This window comes from Ziziphus jujuba, chromosome 10 (genome assembly GCF_031755915.1).
Source record: "Ziziphus jujuba cultivar Dongzao chromosome 10, ASM3175591v1".
Lineage (NCBI taxonomy): Eukaryota > Viridiplantae > Streptophyta > Magnoliopsida > Rosales > Rhamnaceae > Ziziphus > Ziziphus jujuba.
Window position 1 is genome coordinate 23,183,180 of NC_083388.1, and position 25,944 is coordinate 23,209,123.

At 33.7% G+C, this 25,944-nt stretch overlaps 3 protein-coding genes, 2 non-coding genes and 1 pseudogene across 5 annotated transcripts; 5 read left to right on the forward strand and 1 right to left on the reverse strand.

The window, feature by feature from the left end:
* The first annotated feature begins 615 nt into the window (after positions 1 to 615).
* LOC107412251 (phytyl ester synthase 1, chloroplastic) lies at positions 616 to 5,936 on the forward strand. Its single transcript, XM_016019977.4, has 12 exons — positions 616 to 1,769; positions 1,927 to 1,978; positions 2,654 to 2,868; positions 2,965 to 3,069; positions 3,234 to 3,340; positions 3,559 to 3,680; positions 3,960 to 4,068; positions 4,208 to 4,341; positions 4,476 to 4,845; positions 4,948 to 5,061; positions 5,317 to 5,396; positions 5,508 to 5,936. The coding sequence occupies exons 1-12, from the start codon at positions 1,349 to 1,351 to the stop codon at positions 5,806 to 5,808; spliced, it is 2,130 nt and encodes a 709-aa protein (XP_015875463.2). The 5' UTR covers positions 616 to 1,348; the 3' UTR covers positions 5,809 to 5,936.
* Positions 5,937 to 7,157: 1,221 nt separating this feature from the next.
* On the forward strand, positions 7,158 to 8,523 carry LOC112490703 (uncharacterized). The gene has a single exon (XM_025071001.3). The coding sequence runs from the start codon at positions 7,259 to 7,261 to the stop codon at positions 8,177 to 8,179; it is 921 nt and encodes a 306-aa protein (XP_024926769.2). The 5' UTR covers positions 7,158 to 7,258; the 3' UTR covers positions 8,180 to 8,523.
* A 1,887-nt stretch (positions 8,524 to 10,410) lies between these two features.
* On the reverse strand, positions 10,411 to 10,492 carry TRNAR-GCG (transfer RNA arginine (anticodon GCG)). Its single transcript has one exon. It is a non-coding gene; the product is annotated as a tRNA-Arg (tRNA).
* A 1,133-nt stretch (positions 10,493 to 11,625) lies between these two features.
* LOC107412246 (uncharacterized) lies at positions 11,626 to 12,454 on the forward strand. Its single transcript, XM_016019971.4, has one exon. The coding sequence runs from the start codon at positions 11,754 to 11,756 to the stop codon at positions 12,297 to 12,299; it is 546 nt and encodes a 181-aa protein (XP_015875457.3). The 5' UTR covers positions 11,626 to 11,753; the 3' UTR covers positions 12,300 to 12,454.
* Positions 12,455 to 13,645: 1,191 nt separating this feature from the next.
* On the forward strand, positions 13,646 to 13,806 carry LOC112490781 (U1 spliceosomal RNA). The gene has a single exon (XR_003054980.2). It is a non-coding gene; the product is annotated as a U1 spliceosomal RNA (small nuclear RNA).
* A 5,517-nt stretch (positions 13,807 to 19,323) lies between these two features.
* Positions 19,324 to 24,269, forward strand: LOC112490667 (uncharacterized; annotated as a pseudogene).
* Positions 24,270 to 25,944: the final 1,675 nt, after the last annotated feature.

Consider the following 25,944-nt stretch of genomic DNA (forward strand, 5'->3'; position numbering starts at 1 on the left):
TTAGTTATTGCGTGTAACTGAAAGATCAATTTGATACAAATTAAAGAGTACTTTTGCAGGCTAAAGGACAAAAGCCATCGCTTTCTTGTATTGTCGTGAATCGTGACGTTAACCTAGTTATGGAGGAACATCAACTCAGTCGAAGGAGATTTTACAATACTAAATTACTATGTTCATATTGCTTTGCTGTTGTGTGTTCTCCCAACAAGTAAACTTTAGAGTTTTGCATAGATTTATGCTACAATCTTGGGTTTTTCCGTGGTAAAATTTGCAATTTTTGGCTTCAATGTATTGGAAAAGTTAGAGATTGACGTAGGATTTGATGGGTTTTACCAGTGCAAGTAAAACAATTTTTTTTTTTTAATATCTTTATAGCATACACTTAACAAAAAAAATAAAATAAAATAAAAAAATCCCATTTTTATCAAAGTTATGGATGAATTAATTCATGGATGAGATTTTCACTGTAACCACCATTATTGTTTAGCCCCTCAATAATTGGTTATTCATTCTTCAAAAATGTGAAAAAGTTTGCCTTGTAGCAATGATAATCTAACAAATAATTGTAGCCTTTCCATACTTTGCCAGATTTGTATTCCGTATTTGAGCGACCCTTTAAGAAACGCTAAGAGTGTACGAACACAGAGGCTGTGAATGGAAAAATGGAGAAAGGACTAAAATGACATAACGGGGTCCCACTTATCACTCCTGTGGGCGCCTTACAAGCCGAGCTTCGTTTTACTTAAAAACTGTAGGCCACCAGAGGATCATGTATCATATGTGGCCAATGCTTAACCAGATGAAAGGAATAGCTATGGACAAACCAATTTCTCTCAAACACCACTCAGACCCTCATCATCGTGTAATTACAGAAATTAGCTGCGATTTCCACTTTTCTCCACCAAGCATTTATCAGTGGTTTCCCCTTGTTGTCCTTGTATTTACTTTACCCATTTATCTCATATTATTAATTGCTTTACCTTCGAATTTCTGTATTTACTTTCAAGTTGTTGTCTCAGTATCCGTTTCTTTTGTTGCCTTGTGGATAAAGTCTTTTATTTCGTCTCCTTGCCAATTTGGTAAAAAGCTCCATAATTCATGTGCTGGGTGCCAAAGTCTGCTTTCTTGCGAAAGTACTTGGTGCAGTTCTCTTAATCTTGCTACTAAGTCTGCTTTTTTGTGCAATATTCAGAGTCTTTGATATCTTATCCTAGATATAAAAGGTCCATTTCTGTTAACAATGATTTAGGAGACCTCCTACTAAGTAATTCATTTGAGGTGTTTCCAAGTGCAAGAACCTGTAAAGTCTTTTTGAGTCCAAAGTTCCTTAATACTGCTTGTAGGAGGGATGGCATCAATTCTAGGTTTCAGGGTACCACCCTTTTTAGTTTTGAACTCAGAGAATAAGCCTCAAAGCCGTGTGCGGGTTCGTAGTTCAGCTAGTGGAGATTCAGTGGTGCTGTCATCTGATTCAGTAGTTGTAAATGGAGCTTCTGTTGTTGGGGAGAAAGAGAGAATTGGGTCTTGGATTGAGAATGGGAATGGAAGTTCAAGTGCTGAAGTTGATAAGCAGAAGAAGATAGACAGTAGTAATGTTCCTGAAAATTTGGAACCACTGTGGGATGATGGGTACGGTACCAGTACTGTGAAAGATTATTTTGATGCAGTCAAGGAGATGATCAAGCCTGATGGTGGACCACCCAGGTGGTTTACGCCCATCGAATGCGAGTGTCCTGTAAAGGATGCTCCAGTTCTTCTGTTTTTGCCGGGTAACTTATGCCTCTCAAGTTGATTTTAGTTTTGTAAGGCCAATGAATTTCAGGAGATTTGCTGGTCATGGGTTGGAAATTGGGAGATTCAGCTGTCATTGACTGAACTTTTAGATTACAGATCGTTAAAATGTCTCTCTGGCATTGATTCATGCAGGAATGGATGGAACTGGGATGGGCCTCATTTTGCACCATAAAGCTCTTGGGAAGTAAGTTATATTGGTCTTATCTTTGTGAATAATGAATGGTGTTTCTAATATGAGGAACTTCTGACATGGTCATAAAATGACTAAAAACTTGAAGAGAATTCCGAATTTAGATTGTAGTATCTTTATATTTGTGATGACTGATAGCTTAAATCCTGCTTTGGTTTTGCTGGCAATGTGTGATTCGACCTTTATAAATGGTATAGTTCTATTTTGAACTTTATTTGTATGATATTTGAAATAAACGACCTTGGCAACTTCAATGTTGAGGTATTAGGACGCCAGGTTGCAAGTTCCCAGATATGATTCTGAAAAATGTTTAGTTTAAGCAAAAATGCTGAAAGTTAAGACCAAAGCCAGATCGCCTATCCCACAGCACTATGTTAATGGGACTAGAATTGAGTAGTGGCCATCTAATGTCGAGGTCATATCGACCTCCTAATATTGCAGTGGAGTTTGTTTTTCTCTTGTATACCATGTGTGTTCTCATGTGACATAATTTTTGGTGCTCATTGTGGAAATAGTACTTCTGTTTCTCACTTTACTTAAATTATTCCAACAATGGAGAATTGTTCTCCTAGTAAGAGAAAACTGATTATGCTTGAAGAGCATATCTAGAAATGTGACATCTTTTCATTCTTTGCAACAATTACTAATACATACTCCTGAAGAATGCAGGGTTTTTGAAGTCCGATGCCTGCATATTCCTGTTAATGATCGAACTCCATTTGAAGGACTAGTGAAATATGTTGAAGAAACTGTTAGACTTGAACATGCTTTGTCACCAAAGAAACCAATTTATTTGGTGGGAGATTCATTTGGAGGATGCCTATCACTTGCTGTTGCTGCTCGAAATCCTACCATTGATCTAGTTCTAATATTAGTAAATCCAGGTTGATCTTCAGATGGTGCAGTTCAATTTTCTTGATCATGTACTGTTGAAGTATTTGTAATCAATGAAGTCTGACATTTTTGGTGTTTCATTTTAGCTACTTCATATGCAAGGTCTCAGCTACAGCCCTTGTTCCCCATATTGGAGTCTATGCCTGATATACTACATGCCTCAGTTCCCTATCTTCTGAGCTATGTTATGGGTACACCATTTGTTTCTGTAAAGATTAATAATGGAGTTTATTTTGGATATATGATTGCAAATTTAACAGTTCTTCAATTCTTAATATCCTGCATTCTATCTAATTTTTAACGTCGATGTATATAATGTTTATTCTCTAAATATGCTCTGTAATCATGGCATCAGGTGATCCAACAAAGATGGCAATGGTTAACGTTGAAAGTAGGCTTCCTCCGATACAACGATATGAGAAAATGTTTCACAATCTCCGTGATTTGCTACCATGTCTTTCTGTAAGAACTGCTTGCATTTTTAGCCTTTCTCTGAAGTATCTTGTTCTGCTTTCTTTGTTCCATGGCAGATAGAGTTTGTTATGTACAAGTTTAAGATTGATTTCTTATGTTTTAAGACTTTAGTGACTTTCCATTCTTGTTTCTTTTGTAAAATTTCCATGCATAACAGTCTGAGGGGAATAATTGTTTGGTCTACTTTTTCTTGATTTTCTTGGCAGTTTTTTACTGATATTATACCAAAGGAGACTCTTCTTTGGAAGCTGAAGCTGCTCAAATCAGCTGCTGCTTATGCTAATTCTCGTCTTCATGCTGTAAAAGCCGAAGTACTTGTGCTGGCAAGGTTATTTCTCTCTAAACAACATGCGGTTCTCTCTTTACTTTTCCATGCATAGATAAAAGTCTCGCTTTTGCTCGTGCTTAATTTCTTTCAAGTAGGTGTCAGAATATCTAAGCTAGCTCTTTTAACTTGTGTTCCTACCTACCCTTGGTTTCAATTGTGAGTCCTGAATATATATATATATATATATATATCTATACATATATATATTTTATAATAAAGTTACATTTATAGTGTTTTTTATTTTTTAACTTTTTTTTATTTTTTATATTTTCACTTCAGTGGTAAGGATAGCATGGTTCCTAGTGAAGATGAAGCTCAACGTCTGAGAAAATCATTACAGAATTGCACAGTTCGTCACTTCAAAGACAATGGGCATACCCTTTTGTTGGTAAGTTCTGTGTTGTATGTAGCATTGTTCTTCTCTTATCTTCTTCCTTTTCTTTCCTATTCAAAATCATTTTTTTATTGTTTTCTTTGGAACCAAACATGATGTAAAAGTTGAAATAGAATTTGTTGTTATGTTGCAGGAAGATGGGATTAGTTTGCTGACAGTTATTAAAGGTACAAGCAAATACCGTCGTTCAAGGAGGCACAACGATGTCTCAGATTATCTGCCTCCTAGTAGGACAGAATTCAAATATGCATGTGATCAAGTAATTGGGTAATTCACATGAGAAACTTTAATCTAATTTCTTAACTTTTATTGAGACACTATCAAGAATGCAATGTGATCAAACTCTTTTTACCATAATTTGTCTCTAAGAGAATATATAACTAGAATAGCATGTATTGCAGATTATTACGTTTTGCTGCTGGTTCTACAATGTTTTCAACAACTGAAGATGGAAAAATAGTGAAAGGTCTTGCTGGAGTCCCAAATGAAGGTCCTGTGTTACTAGTTGGTTATCATAATTTAATGGGATTTGAACTTTATTCACTTGTTGAACAGTTTTTAAAAGAGAAAAATATAATGGTCCGTGGTATGGCACATCCTCAAATTTTTCAGTGGAATTCCAAGCGTTCATTTCCTGAATTTTCAATGAATGACTGGTTAAGTGTATTTGGTGCTTTACCTGTCACACCCACCAATCTATTTAGATTGCTTTCCTCAAATTCACATGTTCTTCTATATCCTGGTGGTGCGCGTGAAGCTCTCCATTACAAGGTTTGCCAAACCTCATTTTATTCGTTTCAGAATAATTCATTTCTTCTGTTTTTTTTGACCTTTGGTTCCCAAGTTTTATATGGTGTTTTCCGATATTGGCAGGGTGAAGAATACAAGTTGTTTTGGCCTGATCAACCAGAATTTGTGAGAATGGCAGCACGTTTTGGGGCTACAATTGTACCATTTGGTGCTGTAGGAGAAGACGATCTCGTACAAGTAAGTTTCCAATATTTTTAATTTTTTAAATTCATAAATATCGTTCTATTGCTGTTGATTTTCTCTTATCTTGTTCTTCGTCCTCTTCTTTTTAACAACTTTTGAATTGGTTTTCAAATGACTAGTAAAACCCATTTAGTTTGGAATCTCAAAAGAAAGCCAACTTTGTCTCTATCCGTCCTTTCTTCGAGCTTTAAACTCCATCTAAAGTTGGTATTTTTGCTAACCTTTTGATTATTACTTGAATGTTGGCAGTTGATTTTCGATTACAATGACGTAAGAAGAATCCCTGGAGCAGAGCAATCTATTAGAGAAGCTAATGGTGTAAGATTGAGGTAAAATTTTCAACTTTTCAAAAACGTGTTGAAGATTCCAGCTACTTTTGTGAAAAAAGACAGTTTTGTTTCTACCGAGAGTTGACAAGAAAATTGGCTCTGGTTTTGTAGGGATGAGACAAGTGGGGAAGTTGCTAACATAGAGCTGTTTATACCAGGGCTTTTGCCTAAGATGCCTGGTCGCTTTTACTATTTGTTTGGGAAACCCATAAAAACAAATGGAAAGGAGGAGATCCTGAAAGACAGAGAAATTGCAAACCAGTTATACTTGAAGATAAAATCTGAAGTTGAAAAAAGCATGAAATACTTACTTAAGAAGAGGGAGGAAGATCCTTATAGGAGTGTTATTGATAGAACACTATACAATGCTCTATATGCTTCTTCTCGTGAGGTTCCAACATTTGAGCCTTAAAATTTGGTCTTCAAATCCAAAAGTACATGTTCTTGGTTTTCCGTATATGCATACAGAATTGTGAAGTCGATTTATGTAAAGAAAAACAAATATCATTAATGAAAAGTTCTGATTATTTTTATACCAAATTTGTTGCAATTGCTGTCCGCGATGACACATTATATAATCATAAACCCCAAAAATTAATGAAAGTTGTCTGACAAAATGAAGCGGACTTTGTACATATCAAAGCTCATTTGGGATGTTGGACTGCATTGACCTGGATTGGACTAGTCTACTTTTTTAAGTTTTCATCATATGTGTTTGTGAGAATATATACAGCTGTATTAAAACGTGACTAAGTTAGCTTAACTTGGGTTAAGCAAATTATTCTTAGTGGAGCAATATCAGGCATGAAATTGGGACCCAAGTGGGTAGCCAATATCGATCTCCAAAACAGAATGAAGTATATCTGGTACAGGATACCCATATATATATGTAAAACATCTTTGTCAGGTAATAGCAAAATGTCTATCTCAAACTTGCTTTGCCCAAGAGCACATTCAACTGTTTATAAATATCTCTAGACTGCGGAATAGAATTTACTTTATTCTATTAGGAAATGTGGAAGAAAAAGCTTGGTTGGGTTATTTTTGAAAGCTCAGAGAAGAAGACATAAAGGGTCATGCTCCACTAAGAGCAGCATTCGATTCTTCTTTTCAGTTGCAGAATCTGGGTTTTGAAGAGAAATAAAAAAAGGATAGAATTTATCCTTGATGGTTATATTGAAAGACAGGAATTTTTGGCCAACTATAGCGACATCAATGGAGGACAGTGAATCGTTCTCTCTGTTCCAGTTTTGGAGGAACCGAAAGTCTTCTGGATTGCGATTCTAATTTCAAAATTTATACTCCCAGGACCAGGAAACGACATAGGAAACTACAGTGCTTTAAAATTTTTCTGTCTTTCTCTGATTGATATTCTTTCATAATTAGAGGCTGTGTTTCTCAGAATCCAAATAGTTGTCCTATATTAAACTCCATAACTTTCAAATTTTGTAAATGCTGAACTAAATTGCAAGCAATTAATTTATGCTATTATCCAAAAAAATTGACCAGATTCTAGATGATAAAAAAAATTAAAACAAATAAAATTTTGATCTCATCCGTAGAAGCTAATGGAAGTCATAATCCATGAACAGAGCAGAATAATAACTATATAATATATGCTCTATGCATAAACGAATTTCTCAGGTGCGTGACAAAAAGTAGTACAAGATTCTTCTCCATCATATCCCCTACTTAGATTCCTAACATTTTCTCTGGGATCATCACAAACAGATAAAAAAATTTGTGTATAAATAGAGACTTCCACAATTGGTTTGAAGATCAAGACAGAAATAGTTTTATAATACAATATATATACACACACATATATACATATATAAAGCAAAAGCAAGCTAGGAGCAACAATGGCTGCCTACAGTAGTTATGCATACAGAGGAAAACCGCATGAAGACGAATGGAACGACAGCACAATCTACTGTGAGGATGGTGTCTGCCGTACGGTCATTGTGGATCCCGACGGTCGGAAAACAACTGCCATCGGCTGCTCTCCCTTCCACGAAGACGTGGACAGCTATGTCGTACATTCCGAAACGATAGAGCATGTCTACAATCCTCGCGTCAACGAGTACCGACACAGCTCTCCAAGGAAGAACGTGGAGTATGGAGGACATGAAAAATGGCGCCGACCTTCCAGCCCAGATCGCCCAAAGGAGCTCGACGATTTCTTCAACGGAATCCAGATCGAAGCTAGCCGACCCCACCATAAGAACAACAACCCCAAGCTCGCCGGCGGTGCCGCCACAAATTGGCGCCCAAACACCCACCCTCACTCAAATGGCTATGGCGGTGGCTACAACAACAAGCCAACTGCTGGAAGCTATCCAATTCGGAACGAAAAGTTCGACGACTACTACCGCAAGAAAAGTCCGACCCGAGATTGGGAGCGACCAGTCAACCATGGGACGCGGCCTGTTAATATTTCATCTCCAGTGGGTGGTCGCGATGCCAGATTGGGTGTACCAACAAATAGCATTGAGGAAGCCATTGATTACCTGAAGGGAGAGAACGCAAGGATTTCATCTGTGCCTGGTATTAATCATGGTGGTGGTGGTGGTGGTGGTAACCAGGGGCATTTCGTCAGGCAGTACGTGCAGCCGCCGAGAGTATACGAGGCGGAAGATATTCCTCCAAGACATCAATATCCAGCATCGTCGACATGGCCACGCACTACATCACCACCAACTCATGGACGTGCATATCCTCCTGGAGTCATTGACAGTCACGAAGCGGCAAGAAGGTTTGGAGGGAAGATTGTTCGAATCTAAAAACAGTCTATCAAACGACATGTCGTGGGCTTTCAAGCTCCGGTTGCGAGAACCCGATAATCCCACTGCCTGGTGACGGTTATTTGGATTTTCATTATTATTTGGGCTTTTATTATATTATTGTTAATATCTATGGGCTTTCCAGTTTTATGTTTAATTAAGGGGTGCTAAATATTATTCACCAAAAAAAAAAAAGTGTAATGTTCAAAAAAAAAAAAAAAAAAGAAGGACGGTGTAATAGTTTGGTTTGCTTGGTATTATAATATTAATTAGTGATATTGAAATAAACCCTGTACCAAGCCTGCGACTATATATATAAAGTTTTTTTTCTTTTTTTCTTAAAATTTTTTTTTTAGCTTATAGAACTATTGGCTTTATTTATTTATTTTTTGGGTAACTGTTGGCTTTATTATAATAAAAATAATTGTAAAAAAATAATCCAACCACTGATTAAGAAAAATAAAAAAGAAACTTACCATTGTATTAAAAGCAACTTAAACTATTGAAACATCATCATCCATCGTTATTATTGGAGGCTGGAAAATTCAAATTTCTAATCTTTGTTGAAAAAGATAGTGCTTTTTTTGGTAATAGAAAAAAGATAGTAATTTGCTATTAGGTGTGAATGGTGAATGCCAATGCGATCAACAAATTCACCATTATTTCTGTTTGTTAAGGGAGAAAAAGTAGGATATTGTCCCATTGAAGAGTGCAAAGATTTTCTTTTAATTAATTATGCTAAATCCATTATGACCACCCTAAGAGCGATATTTGTATCAACACTTCCATATCGATATTGAAGGTAAAAATTAAGAATATAAGGGATGTTGTTGAAATTGATTTTCAAAGGGTGATTGAAATTGGGAAGAGAAATGCATATCCAATAAGAAGACTAAATTGATATGTTGTTTTCCTTACATTTTTTGTATTTACTAGTACTAAAAAAAATAAAAATAAATAATTAATACTTAACTTTTCTTAAAAAAGAAAGAGTTCTGTTACAGATATATTGGTGAAAAAGTAAGCCTTCTATCATAAGAAAGATCCCTCTCTAAGTTATTTTTTCATTTTTTATTATTTACTATTGGAAAAAAAAAAGAATAAAATAAAAACATGACTCATATGAACAATTCTTGCCATCTTTTTGCAAGGTAATCTTTATTTTCCATGGATGAAAATTTTTAAATTAACCTAATACTTCTTCATTAGACATGTCAACTGAGATCATGATTCATATGAACCTCTTTTAGTTCTTAGGCAATCTATTTAATTAATATATCTTACTAGCAAATTATGTAAAAAAAGAAAAAATAATCAACTTTTATAATTTATAGATTAAAATATTATTCAATTTAATGTACTGAAGTGAATTTATTTTTTAGTTTGAGCTTTTCAAATTCATTCTTTTAAGCAATCTTTTGTTTTTGTTTTTCTTTTTTTTTTTAGACACTATTTTTTAAAACGTACTAATCTTTTTTTATTTTTTTTATTTTAAGAATCTATTATTTAAAACATAAGAAGTTAATTTTTTCTTTTTTCTTTTTTTGAGACGAAGGATTATTTGCTTTAAAAAGAGGCAAAGATTTCGTCCCTAATTGTAGAAAAATGTGTTTGAAGATATCGTTCACAAAAAGCTAAAAAACTCGTAAAAAGTTATTTTTTTATTATTTTTATTTTGAGACAAAGGATCATTTACTTTTATGTAAAAAAGAAAAAAAAATCAATTTCTATAATTTATAGATTAACGTATTATTTAATTTGATAAACTGAAGTGAATTTATTTTTTAGTTTGAGCTTATTAAGTTCAATCTTTTAAGCTATACATATATATTTAGAATCTAAAAAAAGATTTTAAAAAGTTAATTGGATCATTTGCTTTTATGTAAAAAAGTAAAAAAAAAAAAAATCAACTTATATAATTTCTAGATTGAAATATTATTCAATTTAATAAACTGAAGTGACTTTATTTTTTTAGTTTGAGCTTACTAAGTCCAATCTTTTAAGCAATCCTCTCTTTTTTTTTTCAGAATCTAACAAAAGGTGTTAAAAAGTTAATTTTTTTTTTTTTTGATTTTGAGACAAAGGATTATTTGCTTAAAAAAAAAAAGGGTAAAAATTTATTGTAGAAAAAGATGTTTGAAGATATCATTCAGAAAACGGTAAAAATCTCGTATAAAGTTAAAAAAAAAAGTATATATATATATATATATATAGATATAATAAAAAAAACTCGTCGCGTATGAGATTCGAACTCATGCGGGGATACCCCACTTGCTTCGCAGGCAAGCGCCTTAACTACTTGGCCAAAGCGACATCGTTTTCTAATTAAGTATCTAAAAAGAAATACTAAAAATTTCATTCAGAATAGTAAAAAAAAAAAAAAAAAAAAAAAAAATTCTAATAGCAAAAGTTTCGTTGCTTTTGAGATTCGAACACACGCGAAGACACTTCACTTAAAAGGCAAGCGCTTTAACGGCGCGCCTATTTGTAAAGATTTTTAACTCTTATTCTCCCTCATCTAACATTATAAGAAAAATTGCCACGGTTTTTTTTTTTATATTAATTCCTACCATAAAATCTCAAAAATAGAAAAAAAAAAAAAAAAGTGTACCCTTTCATTCTTTCCTCGAACGAAGTGTAACCATTTTTGGTCAAGCCAAGGGGAGTGTACCCAGCTAGAAAATATGAATATTAATTAATATTAAAATACAATCCAGACGACAACTATAATTGTGTTATTTTTGGGGTCAGCATTCAATTTTTATTCTTTTGAGCTCTAAGACCATCTAAAAATAATTAATAAATTCTTGATGATTTGAATAAAAAAAAAATAATGTATTCTTTCTTTCTTGCCCTCTTTTTAATAGAAAAACAAAAAAAAGAGTCTTATTTTTTTAATCAATATTTACATTACATATAAGTCTTACACTTATTTAGATTCACAAATATAGAACAAGTAATAATAAAACTATTAAATAATTATTAAATATAAAACTATTACATAACAAAAGTATAGCATTTCAATCTGTTGTTTCTTATATATACTATAAAAGAAAAAAGTTCAAGTGAAATACTTAATTTTCTAGGATACATTTTAACTTTTTATAGCAAGAAAGGAAAAAAGAAGAAGAAGAAATAACAATAAAACAAAACAAAATAAAACAAATACAAAAATAAATAGAAAAGATTAAAAAAAAATAGTACCTAATCTATGGTAAAACAAAGATTAAAAAAAAAAAAAAAGCACACTAACAAAAGCTTTATAATTATGTTGTTAATTTATGAAGAAAGTCCGTATGCATTTTCATTAATTTGTAGTTTTCCAAGGCTAAATGTCGAGAAGGTGCAGTAACAAAATTCTATGTTACAAAATACAGAGTAAATAGAAGGGAACAAATTAGAAGGAGCTAAATAAATTAATAAAAATCCAATAAAATATTCCTCCAAATAAACATCGAAATAGGTCTTTCACATTTTTAAGGATAACATAATTTTTAGTGTAGCGTGGTTGGTGGCGTGGTGCTAAAGTAAAGCGGGCATATTCTGGTACCTGCCATTATTGTCTTTGCCTTTTATGGAGATTCATAGTTCATCTAAAGTGATCACCCTCCGTCCATTCAAGCTGACGGACGTGGATGATCTGCTGTCATTCGCAGGCGATGATCAAGTTACTAGAAACCTTCGATGGAAGACTTTGACATCCAAAGATGAGGCTTTGACTTTCATCAAAGATGTTTGTATACCCCACCCTTGGAGGCGTTCGATATGCATGGATGACCGTTCGATCGGGTTCATCTCTGTGTTCCCAGGATCAGGTGAGGACAGGTGCAGAGCAGATGTAGGATATGGTTTAGCCGTGAAGTACTGGGGACAAGGGATAGTCACACAGGCAATGAAGATTGCAGTTCCTCAAGTGTTCAAGGACTTGCCAGAAATAGTAAGGCTGCAAGCTTTTGTAGATTTAGAGAATAAAGCCTCTCAAAGGGTATTAGAGAAAGTTAGGTTCCAAAAAGAGGGGCTTCTCAGGAAATATTTCATTCTCAAGGGAGTATTAAGAGATTTTATTGTCTATAGCTTTTTATCGACCGATTTTCCTTCCTCAACGATTATTGGTAAATAATTAAGGAAAGAGTTATATTACAAATGTGTTTGTTAATGATATATATTTGGAGTCTTCACTAAGAAGTTGTTTATGTAAATGATATACCAAAACTTTAAGTTAAAACTATATATGTGAAGGTTTAGCAAAACCTCATAAGTTGTTATTATTATTATTTTTTTCTTCTGTTTTTGTATTTTGTAAATGGTACTTGCTTTAAGTTTTCTTTTAGAAATACAAGAAGAATTAATAAGAAAAAGGAAAAAAGAAACGACATGGGGAATAATTCAATGATTGACTCTTTTCTATACTACACCATAGCATGCCAAACTACAAATATTAAAATATTGAATATTAAATAACTCACACAATATACATACATATATATATATATATATATCTATATATATTTTTTTAACAAATAAAAGAGAGTAGTTGGCAGAGATTGAAACAGGGTAGACTAATACATGATATTTGTATGATATTAGTGTTGATGAAGTAGAGTTTGTGGTCTGCATTTTAATTTGTATTTTTCATAGGGCTGAAACATGACAAGTGACTGAAGCACGAACTGAATAAACAAAGAAGTCGGCGAAAAGAAAAGATCATCACATGTACAAATATACAAAAAAGGGCCAAAACTGGCAGTCTTAAGACAGTATATTACAATGTGTTCAGAGCCAAATTAGCTTCATAAACTAAAACAAGCATATTCTTCTATCTTGGTATTGTATTTCTGTTTACTAGGTCAAGCATATTCTTCAATATTGGTATTGTGTTAAGTCTTATTAGTACCTGCCAAAGTTTGAATACATGAAAGCAGTGATCTAATAATAACGTACTTGTTTTTGTGATTCTCAATTATAAGCATCATAGTTTATATACTTCGTGTTTTATGATCCAATGAAAATGTGACCTACTTATCATGCACTGTGCATAAGCCATGGATTATTTGAGGCTTAGCTAGAAGGTTATACATTCTCCTTGAGAATTTACATACTGCTCCATAAACAATCTCTTAGTTTAGCTCTCAAGCCAGCATCATACAGGATAGAGAGTGCGCATTCTTCTATAAACTATTGTATATATGTAAAAGTTTGAACTGAATGTATATATATAAAGAAACCAAAGATAATTATGATGAATATCGGCCATATTTCTGTTATGTTTCGGCTCTTTTCTGCTAACTTTGTTCATACAATTTTGATATGAGGGGTCATACAAATTACAACCATGAACAAACTTCCCAAGCAGGGTCCACACAAATTGATACAAGAAAAAATACCAGTTTAAAGTCCCACATGGGAAACAAAAAAATAAGTGAATGCGGCAGATGTATAAGAAGTGAGAGCATACCACATTGAAACATACTTACCTGGACGGGGTCAATGGGCGATCAAGAAGACCCACGGCCTAGGTTGGTGACCTCCATTGCACTTAGGAGGGGTGCCCGCCTATGGTCTCCTCACTGTAGGAGAGCCAACGTCATAATTTGTAGTAGCGGGGCCTGCGTTCGCGCGGCCCCTCTCATATTCTAGTTCAATATTTCCTCCCTTTTTTTTTTATTAATTTTTTTTTATTTTAAAAGAATTTCTATAATATTATAGTATTGGAATATTCTTAACATAGCAAGCATAAGCATTTGATCAAAGCGGTCTTACCCCCAACGGCTTTCTGGAATTTCTATAAAATGTCAACTTTTACTCCAGATGGCTTACAGGTTACCAAAGCATACCAAAGCATACGGTCATAGTTTATGTATGTGATGTACTCAAGTCTACAGAAGGTCTTATATCTTGGTCTACAAATAGTTAGGAAAGAAATCATTGATGCTAACGAATTCATTGATGCTATTCCAAGTGATCAGACCACGTGATCACTTCACCTATCTCCAGAACGTTGTCAAGTTAGCCAGAACGTTGTCAAGTTAGCCTTCCTCCTGAAAGCAGTGCGAATTAATTGCTGTTTTGCTAAATCCCTCATCTTTCCTCATGTGTTTTGTTTGTATATATATATATATATATACACATATGTATGTATAGTGTACGCCTATCTGTTGAGAAATGAACAAGGGGACAAGGAAGGGGAAGATCTAGAGGAAAAAATACTTCGATATCTAGCACAGTTTGTTAATAGTGGATTGGTTTTTCTTCTCTTTCTCACCACTAGCTACTTTAAGTAAGCAGTTAACCTATTAATTTGTTTATATAAATGAATTATTTGTATATCCATCTTTTCCAATTTTGTAGAGAGTCAGAAACTCTTATAAGAGAGAAGCAGCAACTCGATTTAATTGCTGTTGTGCTGATGTTGACATGTTCTGTCCAAGTACACAATGACCCTAGAAGCAAGAATGAAGATAAATGTAGGCATATATAGAGCCAGGCTAAAAGCCGGAATAGTTGATCCAGTAGTTCTAAATATAAATAGAAGAATCCCGAAGGAACAACCATCCGCAAATGTTTTTATAGATTAAGAGGTGAGTAAGGGGCTGCTTCTTAGCGCTCCAGGAAATGAGATTCCGACCAATGATGTAATCATACAGTATCTTCACACTCAGTTCAGTTTTTTAAATAACATAAATGGTTCTTTTATTTCTAGCTGCTGGCTGCTGCTGATGGTGAAAAGTATGAGGTCTTTAAAGAAATAAGTTTTTTAGTATAGGACGTACACACACACACACACCAAAAAAAAAAAAAAAAAAAAAAAAAAAAAAAAAAAAAGAAGAAGAAGAAGAAGAAGAAGATGGTGGTATTTCTGCAAAAATTTGGTGCACAATCATGATTGTTCTAAGAGGAGGATGTCAATCTGTATTGTACTTGGTGTGTTAATGTAATAATGATAGTTTTCTTAATTCGAGCTTGGAAGTTTCTTGATAATATCTTAGCCAGCTAGAATTCTTTCCTTGATATTTAAATTAAGATTCACTCAGCGAGAGAGAGAGAGAGAGAGAGAGAGAGAGAGAGAGAGAGAGAGAGAGAGAGAGAGAGAGAGAGAGAGAGAGAGAGAGAACAATTAATTTGAAGTAGAATAATATATCAGTTGCTGAATATACGCAAAAATTTGATGTATTGAAGACTCGAAGCAAGATTTAAATATGGTTTAAGGTCTGACATTAAAAAAGGATTTATTACGACAACCCATCAACAACTTGGAGCAAGCTTTTCAAGTTTCTTTGAATTTAGAGGAGTATCTTGAAAATTTTAAGAGACTTGATGCATTACTAAATCAAAATATTGTAACTATAGCAAATCAACCATCTAATCAGCCCACAAAGTCCAAGGAATCTATTTTTGATATTGCTGCTTTTAGAGAAAAAGCGCCCCAAATGTTTCAAGTATGGATGGATTGGTCATATGGCATAAAATTATCCCAAGAAAGAAATTACATTTTGGTACAAAATATGAAGAAGAACTAGATCAATAGAAGGAGGAGGACGAAGACAACTTCAACTATGGGATCTATAATCTAGATGATTTGGAAGAAGAAGGTGAAGTAGATGCTTCATTAAATACTGTTGTAAGACGTATTCTTACAATTCCGAAAGTTGAGAAGGAGGATTGGAAGTGCACATCTATTTTTCAAATGCTAGTTTGTTGTGGAAATCAAGGAAAAAACCTTATCATTGATAGTGGCAGTAGAATGAATGTTGTTTAGGCATTTATGGTAGAGCACTAAAACTTCCTGTTGAATTACATCTACATCCATGCAAGGTAGCATGGATTGATAGTATTTCAATTCTTGTAACTCAACGCTGTTTTGTTTCTTTTTCATGTAGAGTTTATAATATTCTATTTGGTATGATGTGATTTCAATGAAAGTAACATATATTCTTCTTGGTCATCCTTGGTTTTATGATAGAGACGTGTTTCATTGTGGGAAAGAAAACACTTACTCTTTCATATTTAATAATAGAAAAATTGTGTTGAAACCTATGATGGTAGTTGAGATGGATAACTATAAGATAGAAAAGCAAAGTAAGGTCTCAAACAACTTATAAAAGTCACAGCACATTCTTTCCAATAAAGAATTTGGACAGGAAACTAGGAAAAAGTTGATTGAGGCTCAAGTTCTTTAACTACCAAATTTTACAAAGAATTTTGAAGTGATATGTGAAATATCAAATGAGGGAAATGGAGATACTCAAGAAGGACATCCTATTGCATTGTTTAGTGAGAAGATTAATGAAGACAACCAAAAGTATTCTTTTTATGATAAAAAAAAAAAAATTCTAAAATCCAATCCTGATTTCTATGAGCAATTTCATGCTATCAACTCATCGGAGTCAAGTTTTTCTAAGCTAGGAGAATTGATGTAAGATGGAAATAAGAAATTGTTGCAAATTGGAAACAACTTTTGAAAACTTATCAAAGGAGAGGAAAATCACATTCTAAAGCCCAAACTTTGATTTGGAATGAGTTAGGATGAAGATAGGCTTATTTTCCTGTCAAGGATCTTTGTAGCCTTAATCTAATTTAGTTTCCTTATTTAATTAAAGTTATGTTATTATTTTAATTTTCTTATTTTTTAGGAATTTTTATTAATTAGTTTCCTTGTTTAATTAATTAGGTTCTTATTATTTTAATTTCCTGATATTATTAGGTATTATTTTAGTTTTCTAATGTTATTAGGTGGTTTTATTATAAATAGGGTTTTCGTAACTCTTTTAGATAGTTGATTAATAATATAAGTATTTTTCTGAAATTATTTTTTGATTTTGTGTGATGCAAACCAAAGTCTTCGAATTTCAAAAATGATTCCTAAAATTGTTCTAGTGTGATATTATAACTCTATTTTTTTAATTTTCAGTTTTTTTTTTCTTTCCTACCTATCCTACATCACTAAAAAAAAACAAATTGGGATTTCCCATAAACATAAAAGTGGGCAACTGCATGAAAACTTCACTCTTCACTGCGTGTGGAAAGGAAAATTAAGCATATAATTCCAGTGACTAGCATATGCTGAAGGTATAAAACCACGTAAAGCAGTTTTTGAATAGAAGGAACCTACTAGACAAGTGGACATGCCAACCAACAATTCGCAAATCATGTTTATGTTAACTACCAACATTTTCCATCCCGATTATACAGGTGTGAGAAAATACACTATATTATTTTTATATTCTTTTCTCTAAAGTGACCGTTGAGTTCAACACAATATCAGCTTCTTGCTTTTGATTTCTATTTGCAATTTCATGAACATTTAAAACTCAAATCCAGCATGCAAAAACCTAAAACAAAGAAAAAGCCGACAATCCAATAATCCAAACAAAACCGAAATTGAACTTCTACAAAAGCTGTTTAAACTATAACATCCAAATGAACCTAACAAGGAGTGTTTTTGCGAGGATAAGCATGCAGGAGAAAAGGGGTAGAGAGAGAAAGAGAAGACTAACAGTGGCAGACGCATTGGTGTAGAGCAAGAGAAAAGAGATCAAAACAAAAAGACTATTTTTGGCTTATTTTATGGCAAAGTTTCCTCTTATGATGACAGCATTTCACACCAAAAACTAAACACTTACAATAAAATGTCCATGAAGCTTAATCAACATAATAATTTCTTCTGTACATGAAAGAGACATATAAAACAAAAATCCACAGAAATCCCTAAAGAAAACCCTAACCCTTATAAAAATGAGAGCCTAAGTCATTACCATAAAAATAATAAACAGTTTCAAAAAAACGTATAAAACAAAAATCCGTAGAAGTCTCCACAAAAAATCAATTTTTGTACATGAAGAGACATATGAAATAGATATCCACATAAGTCCCTATAGAAAACCCATTTTTGTACATGAAAGAGACATAAAACAGAAATTCATAGAAATCCCTGTAGAAAACCCTAACCCTAACACAAAAAGAGAAGTAAAGTCACAGTAAATGAAAGATACATATAAAATAGAAATCCACATAAAGAAAACACTAACCCTAACATAGAACTAGAGGAAAAGTCTATTGCTACTAAAGGTTGAGGAAGAGTCTCAAGATGGCATGCAAAGTCCACCTCTGACTAATAGAGAGTTCGAGACAGATTTCACTTGCCCGAAAATGAGCTGGGTGGACATCCTCAATGCTTCGAGGTCAGTATTTCAGAGAGCATCTACGATCATCTACGTAAATAATAATACTAAAATAAGTAAAAATATTAAAACAAAAAAAAGAAAGTAAAAAAAAAAAAAGAAAAATAAAAAAGAAACATGCATAGATACAAAAAGCTTGTATCTAGAACTTGCACTAGAATTGCCATGCACGCTGTTTCCCATAAAACTTCTCATGGCCTGAAGCTTAAAAAGCACTTTTCACATGCTATTTTGACGTCCACTGAGTCGAACAAGATCCGAGACCAAAAGTTCACCAGTCAAAGTAGGTAAAGAACATGCTCTGATGACGTCCTATTTGCAAGGTTCGATTTGCAAGGAGATGTGTCTACATTTCACTCAGATTGCTTGCCATTTTTCAATTCAGGAGTTGTCTCTCACTTTAGGGTTTTTTCAACGCAAATGAGAGTTCTAAATGTCGATTTATCTTTATAGCTAGGAGTCCACGTGCCTTGCACACAGATTGATTTTCATTACAATATTTTTAAATAAAAAATAGCATATAACACTATGAGAGTTCTCTCTCTCCCCCTTAATTTTACAATTAAATAGGGTGCCGGCAGATGACAAAAACAATACAATTGGCTTATTCATATGAATAAAAATGTCACATAAAGAAAGTTCAAAGATTGGTGTTCTGTTTTGCACTAGTCTGCACCTTGCCAAATTAAAATAATAAAATACGAGAACATAAAATTAACTTAAAATCAATGTAGATAAATATAGAGTAGTTGGCGGATAATGACACATTATAGAATAACTCACTTGCTATCTGTTTTCAATCACAAATTTTGTTTGCATTTTCATTAATTTGTAGTTTTCTAAGGCTAGAGGTTAAGAAGTTAAGTATCAAACTTCTATGTGACAAAACAGAGTAGATAAAATGAAACCGCCAAGAAGAGATGGGATAAAAGAAATTCAACATAATATTCCTACGTGAACACCAATATGGGTCATTCATATTCTTAAACACAACATAATTTATTAGTGTGGTACTGTGGTTGGTGGCTTGGAACTAAACCTGCTAAAGCAAAGCAGGCATTAATATTTTTGTCCTTTGTGTTTATGGAGATTCATAACTCTTAAAAAAAAAAAAAAAGTCATCACCCTCCATCCATTCAAGCTAAAGGACGTAGATGATTTGCTGTCATTCCCAGGTGATGATCAAGTATCTCTGTTAGTGTAATGTCACTTTTGTTGCTGTCATAAGTTGCTTTGTAATGATTAGTTACTGTACTTTCATTTTTTGATAGAAACACTGTTGTATTAGGTAGCCAAAGTATGGCTTGTCTTTTGGAAATATGATTACTGCAGTAGTAGGTGAAAATTAGGTGGTTTACTGTTTCTGAAAACTTGTGGCTATATGTTATGTCCATAATGAACGAGGATGTTGAGACCACACCAGTTTAAGCTTCTTTCTCTTTCATTTTTGCTGTGTTTTTTGTTCTAAAAATCCAACAAATGGTATCAGAGCTCTAATGATCTTAGTGGGGCTATGAGTGAAATCGCAAAAAAAAAAAAAAAAATACAGAAACCTTCCTTCTACCTTTCCTTCATTTTTTTAAATGGCTTCAACTCATTTTTCTGCTCCATCACCTCCTATATTTTCTGAAGAAAATTATGCCATGTGGTCTATAAAAATGTAAGCTTACCTTCAAGCTTTTGACTTGTGGGAAGTTGTAGAGACCAATAGAAATCCTCCCCCTTTGACAGCAAATCCCACTATCGCTCAAATAAAGCAACATAGTAAGGAGGTTGCAAAAAAGTTTAAGGTTTTATCTGCCTTACATGCTGGTGTTTCAGAAGTGATGTTCACTAGAATTATGGCTTGCACTACAGCTAAAGAGGTCTGGGACAAGCTGAAAGAAGAGTTCCAGGGAAGTGTAAGAACAAAACAAATGCAGGTATTTAACTTAAAGAGGGAGTTCAAAACTTTAAAAATGAAGGATTCTGAGTTGGTAAAAGACTTCATTGACAGACTAATGAAGGTAGTAAACCAAATCAGAATTCTTGGAGAGGAGCTGAGTGACAGAAAAGTGGTGGAGAAAGTGTTGGTCAGCTTACCAGAGAAGTTCGAAGCAAAGATTTCATCTTTGGAGGAGTCAAGAGACTTGAATCAGATTTCTTTATCAGAGCTTGTTAATGCTTTACAAGCAACTAAACAAAGAAGATCTATAAGACAAGAAGGGAAATAATGTTTTTTATGCGAAAACTAGTGATGAATCTAAGTTGTGGCATAAAAGACTTGGTCATTTTAACTATGACTCCTTGAATCTAATGCATGAAAAGAAATTGGTGGAGAATATGCCTGCTGTTAGCAAAAACCTGGAAGTGTGTGAAGTGTGTCAGCTTGGTAAGCAACAAAGGCTGCCATTCCCTTCGAAAGGCGCTTGGAGAGCCTCTGAAAAGCTTCAGTTAATTAATAGTGATGTATGTGGACCTATGAGTGAGAATTCTATCAATGGTAGTAGATATTTTCTCACTTTCATAGACGATTTCTCAGAATGTGTTAGGTGTATTTTCTGAAATAAAAATCTGAAGTTGCTGAGATTTTCACCAGCTTTAAAGCCATGGTAGAAAATCAAGCAAAATGTGGCATCAAGGTGATACGATCTGATAATGGGACTGAATATACAGCTCAAAATTTTGAGTTGCAATGCAAAGAAGCTGGAATTCAACATCAGCTCACCTCTCCCTATACTCCTCAGCAAAATAAGGTTAGTGAGAGGAAGAATAGAACTATAATGGAGATGTGTAGATGCTTGTTGGTTGAGAAGCAATTACCAAAGAAGTTTTGGGCTGAAGCAGTAAATACCTCAGTGTATTTGCTAAATAGATTACCAACTAAAGCATTGGAGTTTAAAACTCCACATAAGGTGTGGTATGGGGTCAAACCTATTGTGGAGCATTTGAAGATATTCGGGAGCATTTGTTATACACATGTTCCTGAAATTAAGAGAGATAAGTTGGATCAAAAAGCTGATATGGAACTTTTTGTTGGTTACAGCAGCAACACAAAAGGGTACAGAGTATATCATTTGAAAACTAACAAGCTAATTGTTAGTAGGAATGTTAAAGTTGATGAAGCTGCTATTTGGAATTGGGAAAAAAATGAAGTTCAAGCCTCAGAAAAGAATTTTATCCAAGAACATGATGAGATTCAGGAGGAGAATGATTCAAATGATGAAGATGCTGTTGGAATTCGAGGTACAAGATCTTTAAATGATGTATATGAGAAAAGCATCTAAGGTACAAGATCTCTGACTGATGCATCCAAGATAAGCATTCGAGGTACAAGACCTCTGACTGATGCATCCGAGAGAAGTGTCTGAGATACAAGACACCTATCTAATATCCGAGATATAAGATCCATGTCTGATGTCCGAGATACAAGACCTCTGTCCGATGTCCGAGCTATAAGACCACTGTTTGATGTTCGAGCTATAAGACTCCTGTCCGATATCCGAGATACAAGACCCATGTCCGATGTCCGAGATACAAGATCCCTGTCCGATTTTCGAGCTATAAGACCCCTGTCCGATGTCCGAGATACAAGATCCCTGTCCGATGTCCGAGCTATAAGACCTCTGTCCGATGTTCAAGGTACAAGACCCTTAACTGATGAATATGAAATATGCAACCTAGCATTGTGTGATCCAATTACTTTCAATGACACAAATCAGTTCGAGACATGGAGAGAGGCCATGAAAACGAAAATCAATATGATTAAGCAAAAACAAAACTTGGGAATTGGTGAACAAACCCCAAGGCAAAAAGGCCATTGGAGTGAAATGGATCTTTAGGACCAAGGTCAATGCTGATGGTACAATAAATAAGCATAAAGCAAGATTGGTAGTTAAAGGTTATATGCAGCAACCTGGTATTGATTATGGAGATATGTTTGTACCAGTTGCGAGACATGAAACAATTAGATTTCTACTAGCACTTGCCGCTCAAAAGGGCTGGAAAGTTTACCATTTAGATGTGAAATCTGCATTTCTAAATGGTTACCTGCAGGATGAAGTATATGTTGAACAACCTGAAGGATTTGTTGTTCAAGGAAAGGAAGACAAGGTTTATAAATTGCATAAAGCTCTTTATGGCTTGAAACAAGCTCCCAGAGCTTGGTATAGCAGAATTGACTCACACCTCGTTGGAAAAGGATTTAAAAGGAGTGAGAATGAGCCTACTTGTACGTGAAGTCAGGTTCAAATGATGAAAAATTGATTGTTTCTCTATATGTTGATGACTTGTTTGTTACAGAAGGAGATTCACAAAGTGTGTTGGAGTTTAAATCTAAAATGCAAAAGGTGTTTCAAATGTCAGATTTAGGAGTGATGAAGAACTTCTTTGGCATGGAGATATATCAATTTAGTCATGGCATTTTCTTATCCTAAAAGAAGTATGCTGTGGAATTATTTAAAAAGTTTGACATGGAGAAGTGTAATCCAATTGACACTCCAATGGTTTACAATCAAAAATTTGAACTCGAAGATGGTGCTACCAAGATTGAAGTTTTAACCTATAGAAGCCTTATTGGAAGTTTGCTGTATTTATGTGCTTCTAGACCTGACATTATATTTTCTGTGAGTTTGCTTTCCAGATTTATGCATGCTCCTTCACATATGCATTATTCTACAGCTAAAAGAGTATTAAGGTACATTAGAGGCACCATAGACTATGGTGTTTGGTTTTTGAAGCAAGAAGAAAGCAAGTTGATGGGCTATGTTGATAGTGATTGGGCTGGAAGCATGGAGGATTCAAAAAGTACTTCAGGGTACTTATTTTCTCTTGGTTCAGGTCCTTTTTCATGGAGCTCATAAAAACAGGGTTCAGTTGCTCAATCCACAGCTGAAGCTGAATATATTGCTACTGCAGCTGCTTCAAATCAAGCTTTATGGCTAACGAAGTTGCTTGTTGATTTAAATAAGAGGCAAGAAGAAGCTACCACAATATACTATGATAACAAGTCTGCAATTTCCATTGCTGAAAATCCAGGTCAACATAGAAGAACAAAGCATATTCCAGTCAAATATCATGCTGTGAGAGAAGCTGAAAGAAATGGTGAAGTGAAGCTAATTCATTGCAATTCTGAGGTTCAGCTTGCTGATATTTTGACAAAAGCTTTGCCAAGAAACATGTTTGAAACATTACGAAATGATCTTAGTGTTTCCAGCAAAAGTGCCAAGGAGGAGTGTTAGTGTAATGTCACTTTTGTTGCTGTCATAAGTTTATTTGTAATGATTAGTTACTGTACTTTCATTTTTTTGATAGAAACATTGTTGTATTAGGTAGTCAAAGTATGGCTTGTCTTTTGGCAATACGATTACTGCAGTAGTAGGTGAAAATTAGATGGTTTACTGTTTCTAAAAACTTGTGGTTATATGTTATGTCCATAATGAATGAGGGTGTTGAGACCACACCAGTTTAAGCTTCTTTCTCTTTCGTTTTTGCTGTGTTTTTTGTTTTAAAAATCCAACAATCTCGAAGAACCTATGGAAGACTTTTACATCCAAAGATGATCAAGTTTTGACTTTCATCAGAGATGTTTGCATACCCCACCCTTGGAGACGTTCAATATGCATCGATGACCGTTCAATCGGGTTCATCTCTGTGTTCCCATGATCAGGTGAGGACAGGTGCAAAGTAGATATAGGATATGGTCTAGGCGTGAAGTATTGGGGACAAGGGATAGTCATACAAGCAATGAAGATTGCAGTTCCTCAACTGTTCAAGGACCAGCCAGAAATAGTAAGGCTGCAAGCTTTTGTGAATGTAGAGAATAAAGCCTCTCAAAGGGCATTAGAGAAAGTTGGGTTCCAAAAAGAGAGGCTTCTCAGGAAATATTTCATTCTCAAGGAGTGTTAAGAGATTTTATTGTCTATAGTTTTTAATAAAACGAATTTCCCTTACTCAACGACTGTGTAAATAAGGAAGGAATTATCTTATATATGGGTTTATTAATGATATATATATTTGGAGTCTCCTGTAGAGGTCATACTTTGTTTATATATGTAATTGATATACCAACACGTAAAGCTAAACTATATATGTGAAGGTTTAACGAAAGCTAAATTGGCGAAAATTAGGCTTTCTTCTATCTCAAGTTTGGTGTCCCTCTATTAGGTAGTTTTAATGTATTTTGTAAATGGTAGTTGCTTTAACTTTTCTTTTAGATTACGAGATGAACTAAAAAAAAGAGCAAGAAAAAAGAAGTGACGTAGAGAATAGTTTCAAAGATCGATTCTTTTCTACACTACCACATAGCATGCCAAACTACAAATATTAAAATACATAATATTAAATAACTCGCACGATACATATATTAATTGTATAAATACAAATGAAATAGTTTAGTAGTTGGCAGAGATTGAAACAGGGTAGACTCATGCATGATATTAAATAACTCATACAATACATATATTAAATATATAAATACAGATAAAATAGGAGAGTAGTTGATAGAGATTGAAAGAGGGTGGACTAATACATGATATTAGTGTTGATGAAGCAGAAGTATCTGATCTGCATTTTAATTTGTATTTTTTCTAGGGCTGAAACAAATAAAGCAAAATTCGATCTTATACAAAGAAGCTAATAGAGGTCATATAACCGTATAATATTTGCTCTATACATAAACAAATTTCTGAAGTGTGTGACAAAAAGTAATACAAGATTTTTCTCCATCATACCCTCTACTTAGATTCTTTCCTTTTTCTCTGGATTATCGCAAACAGATACAAAAAATTTCTTGTGAAGCTTATTCTTCAAGCTTGAGTTCTTGTGAGTTTTAGCTGTTACGTTCATTAATATAACTCATTTTGTTGTTGGTTGTAGAGAATGGCTGTTGATCAATGTTTTTTAAGGAACGAAATAAAATTGGTTTGACAATTTTTGATTAACTTACTTTATTATTGATTGTACAGAAGGGCTGTTGATCAAAGTTTTATAAAGAAACGAAATAAAATTGGTTTGACAATTTTAAATTTGAAAACCATGATTGAAACAATCTTCCAAGAAAGTGTCACTGAAGAATACTTTCAAAGGATTGTAGATGAAATTATGCATATGAACAGGTCAGTCTAAGAAACGGTGGGAATTGCAATTAAGGTTAGACTTTATACTTATTTGTTAATTATAATAATTTTATACTTTGAAGTTAAAATATCTAATGGTAGTTTGCTATTTGTTTGGAATAAATTAAAATGATTTTAAAATTACTATATGTAATAATTTGAAAAAGTGTTCATGTGTACTTTAATAATCAAGTTATTAAAATTGGTTATATGTTATTGATATTCTCTGTCACATACATAACAAAATTAATAAACACTTTCATATTATGATATGTTCATCCTCAACAGTTTGATCAGGGGACTTAAACAAATCCCAATGTTATCCAATAATTTATCAGAGTCTGCACATTGATGTCATGATCCTTTGAAAATAAGCTACAATTAGAAAAACAATGTTTCAAATGTGATGGAAGATAATCATAACTCAAATTAAGTGTTGGTAAAATATCATCTTCGTTTCGAGAGATTTTTGAGAGATCTTTCTCTTTGAAAG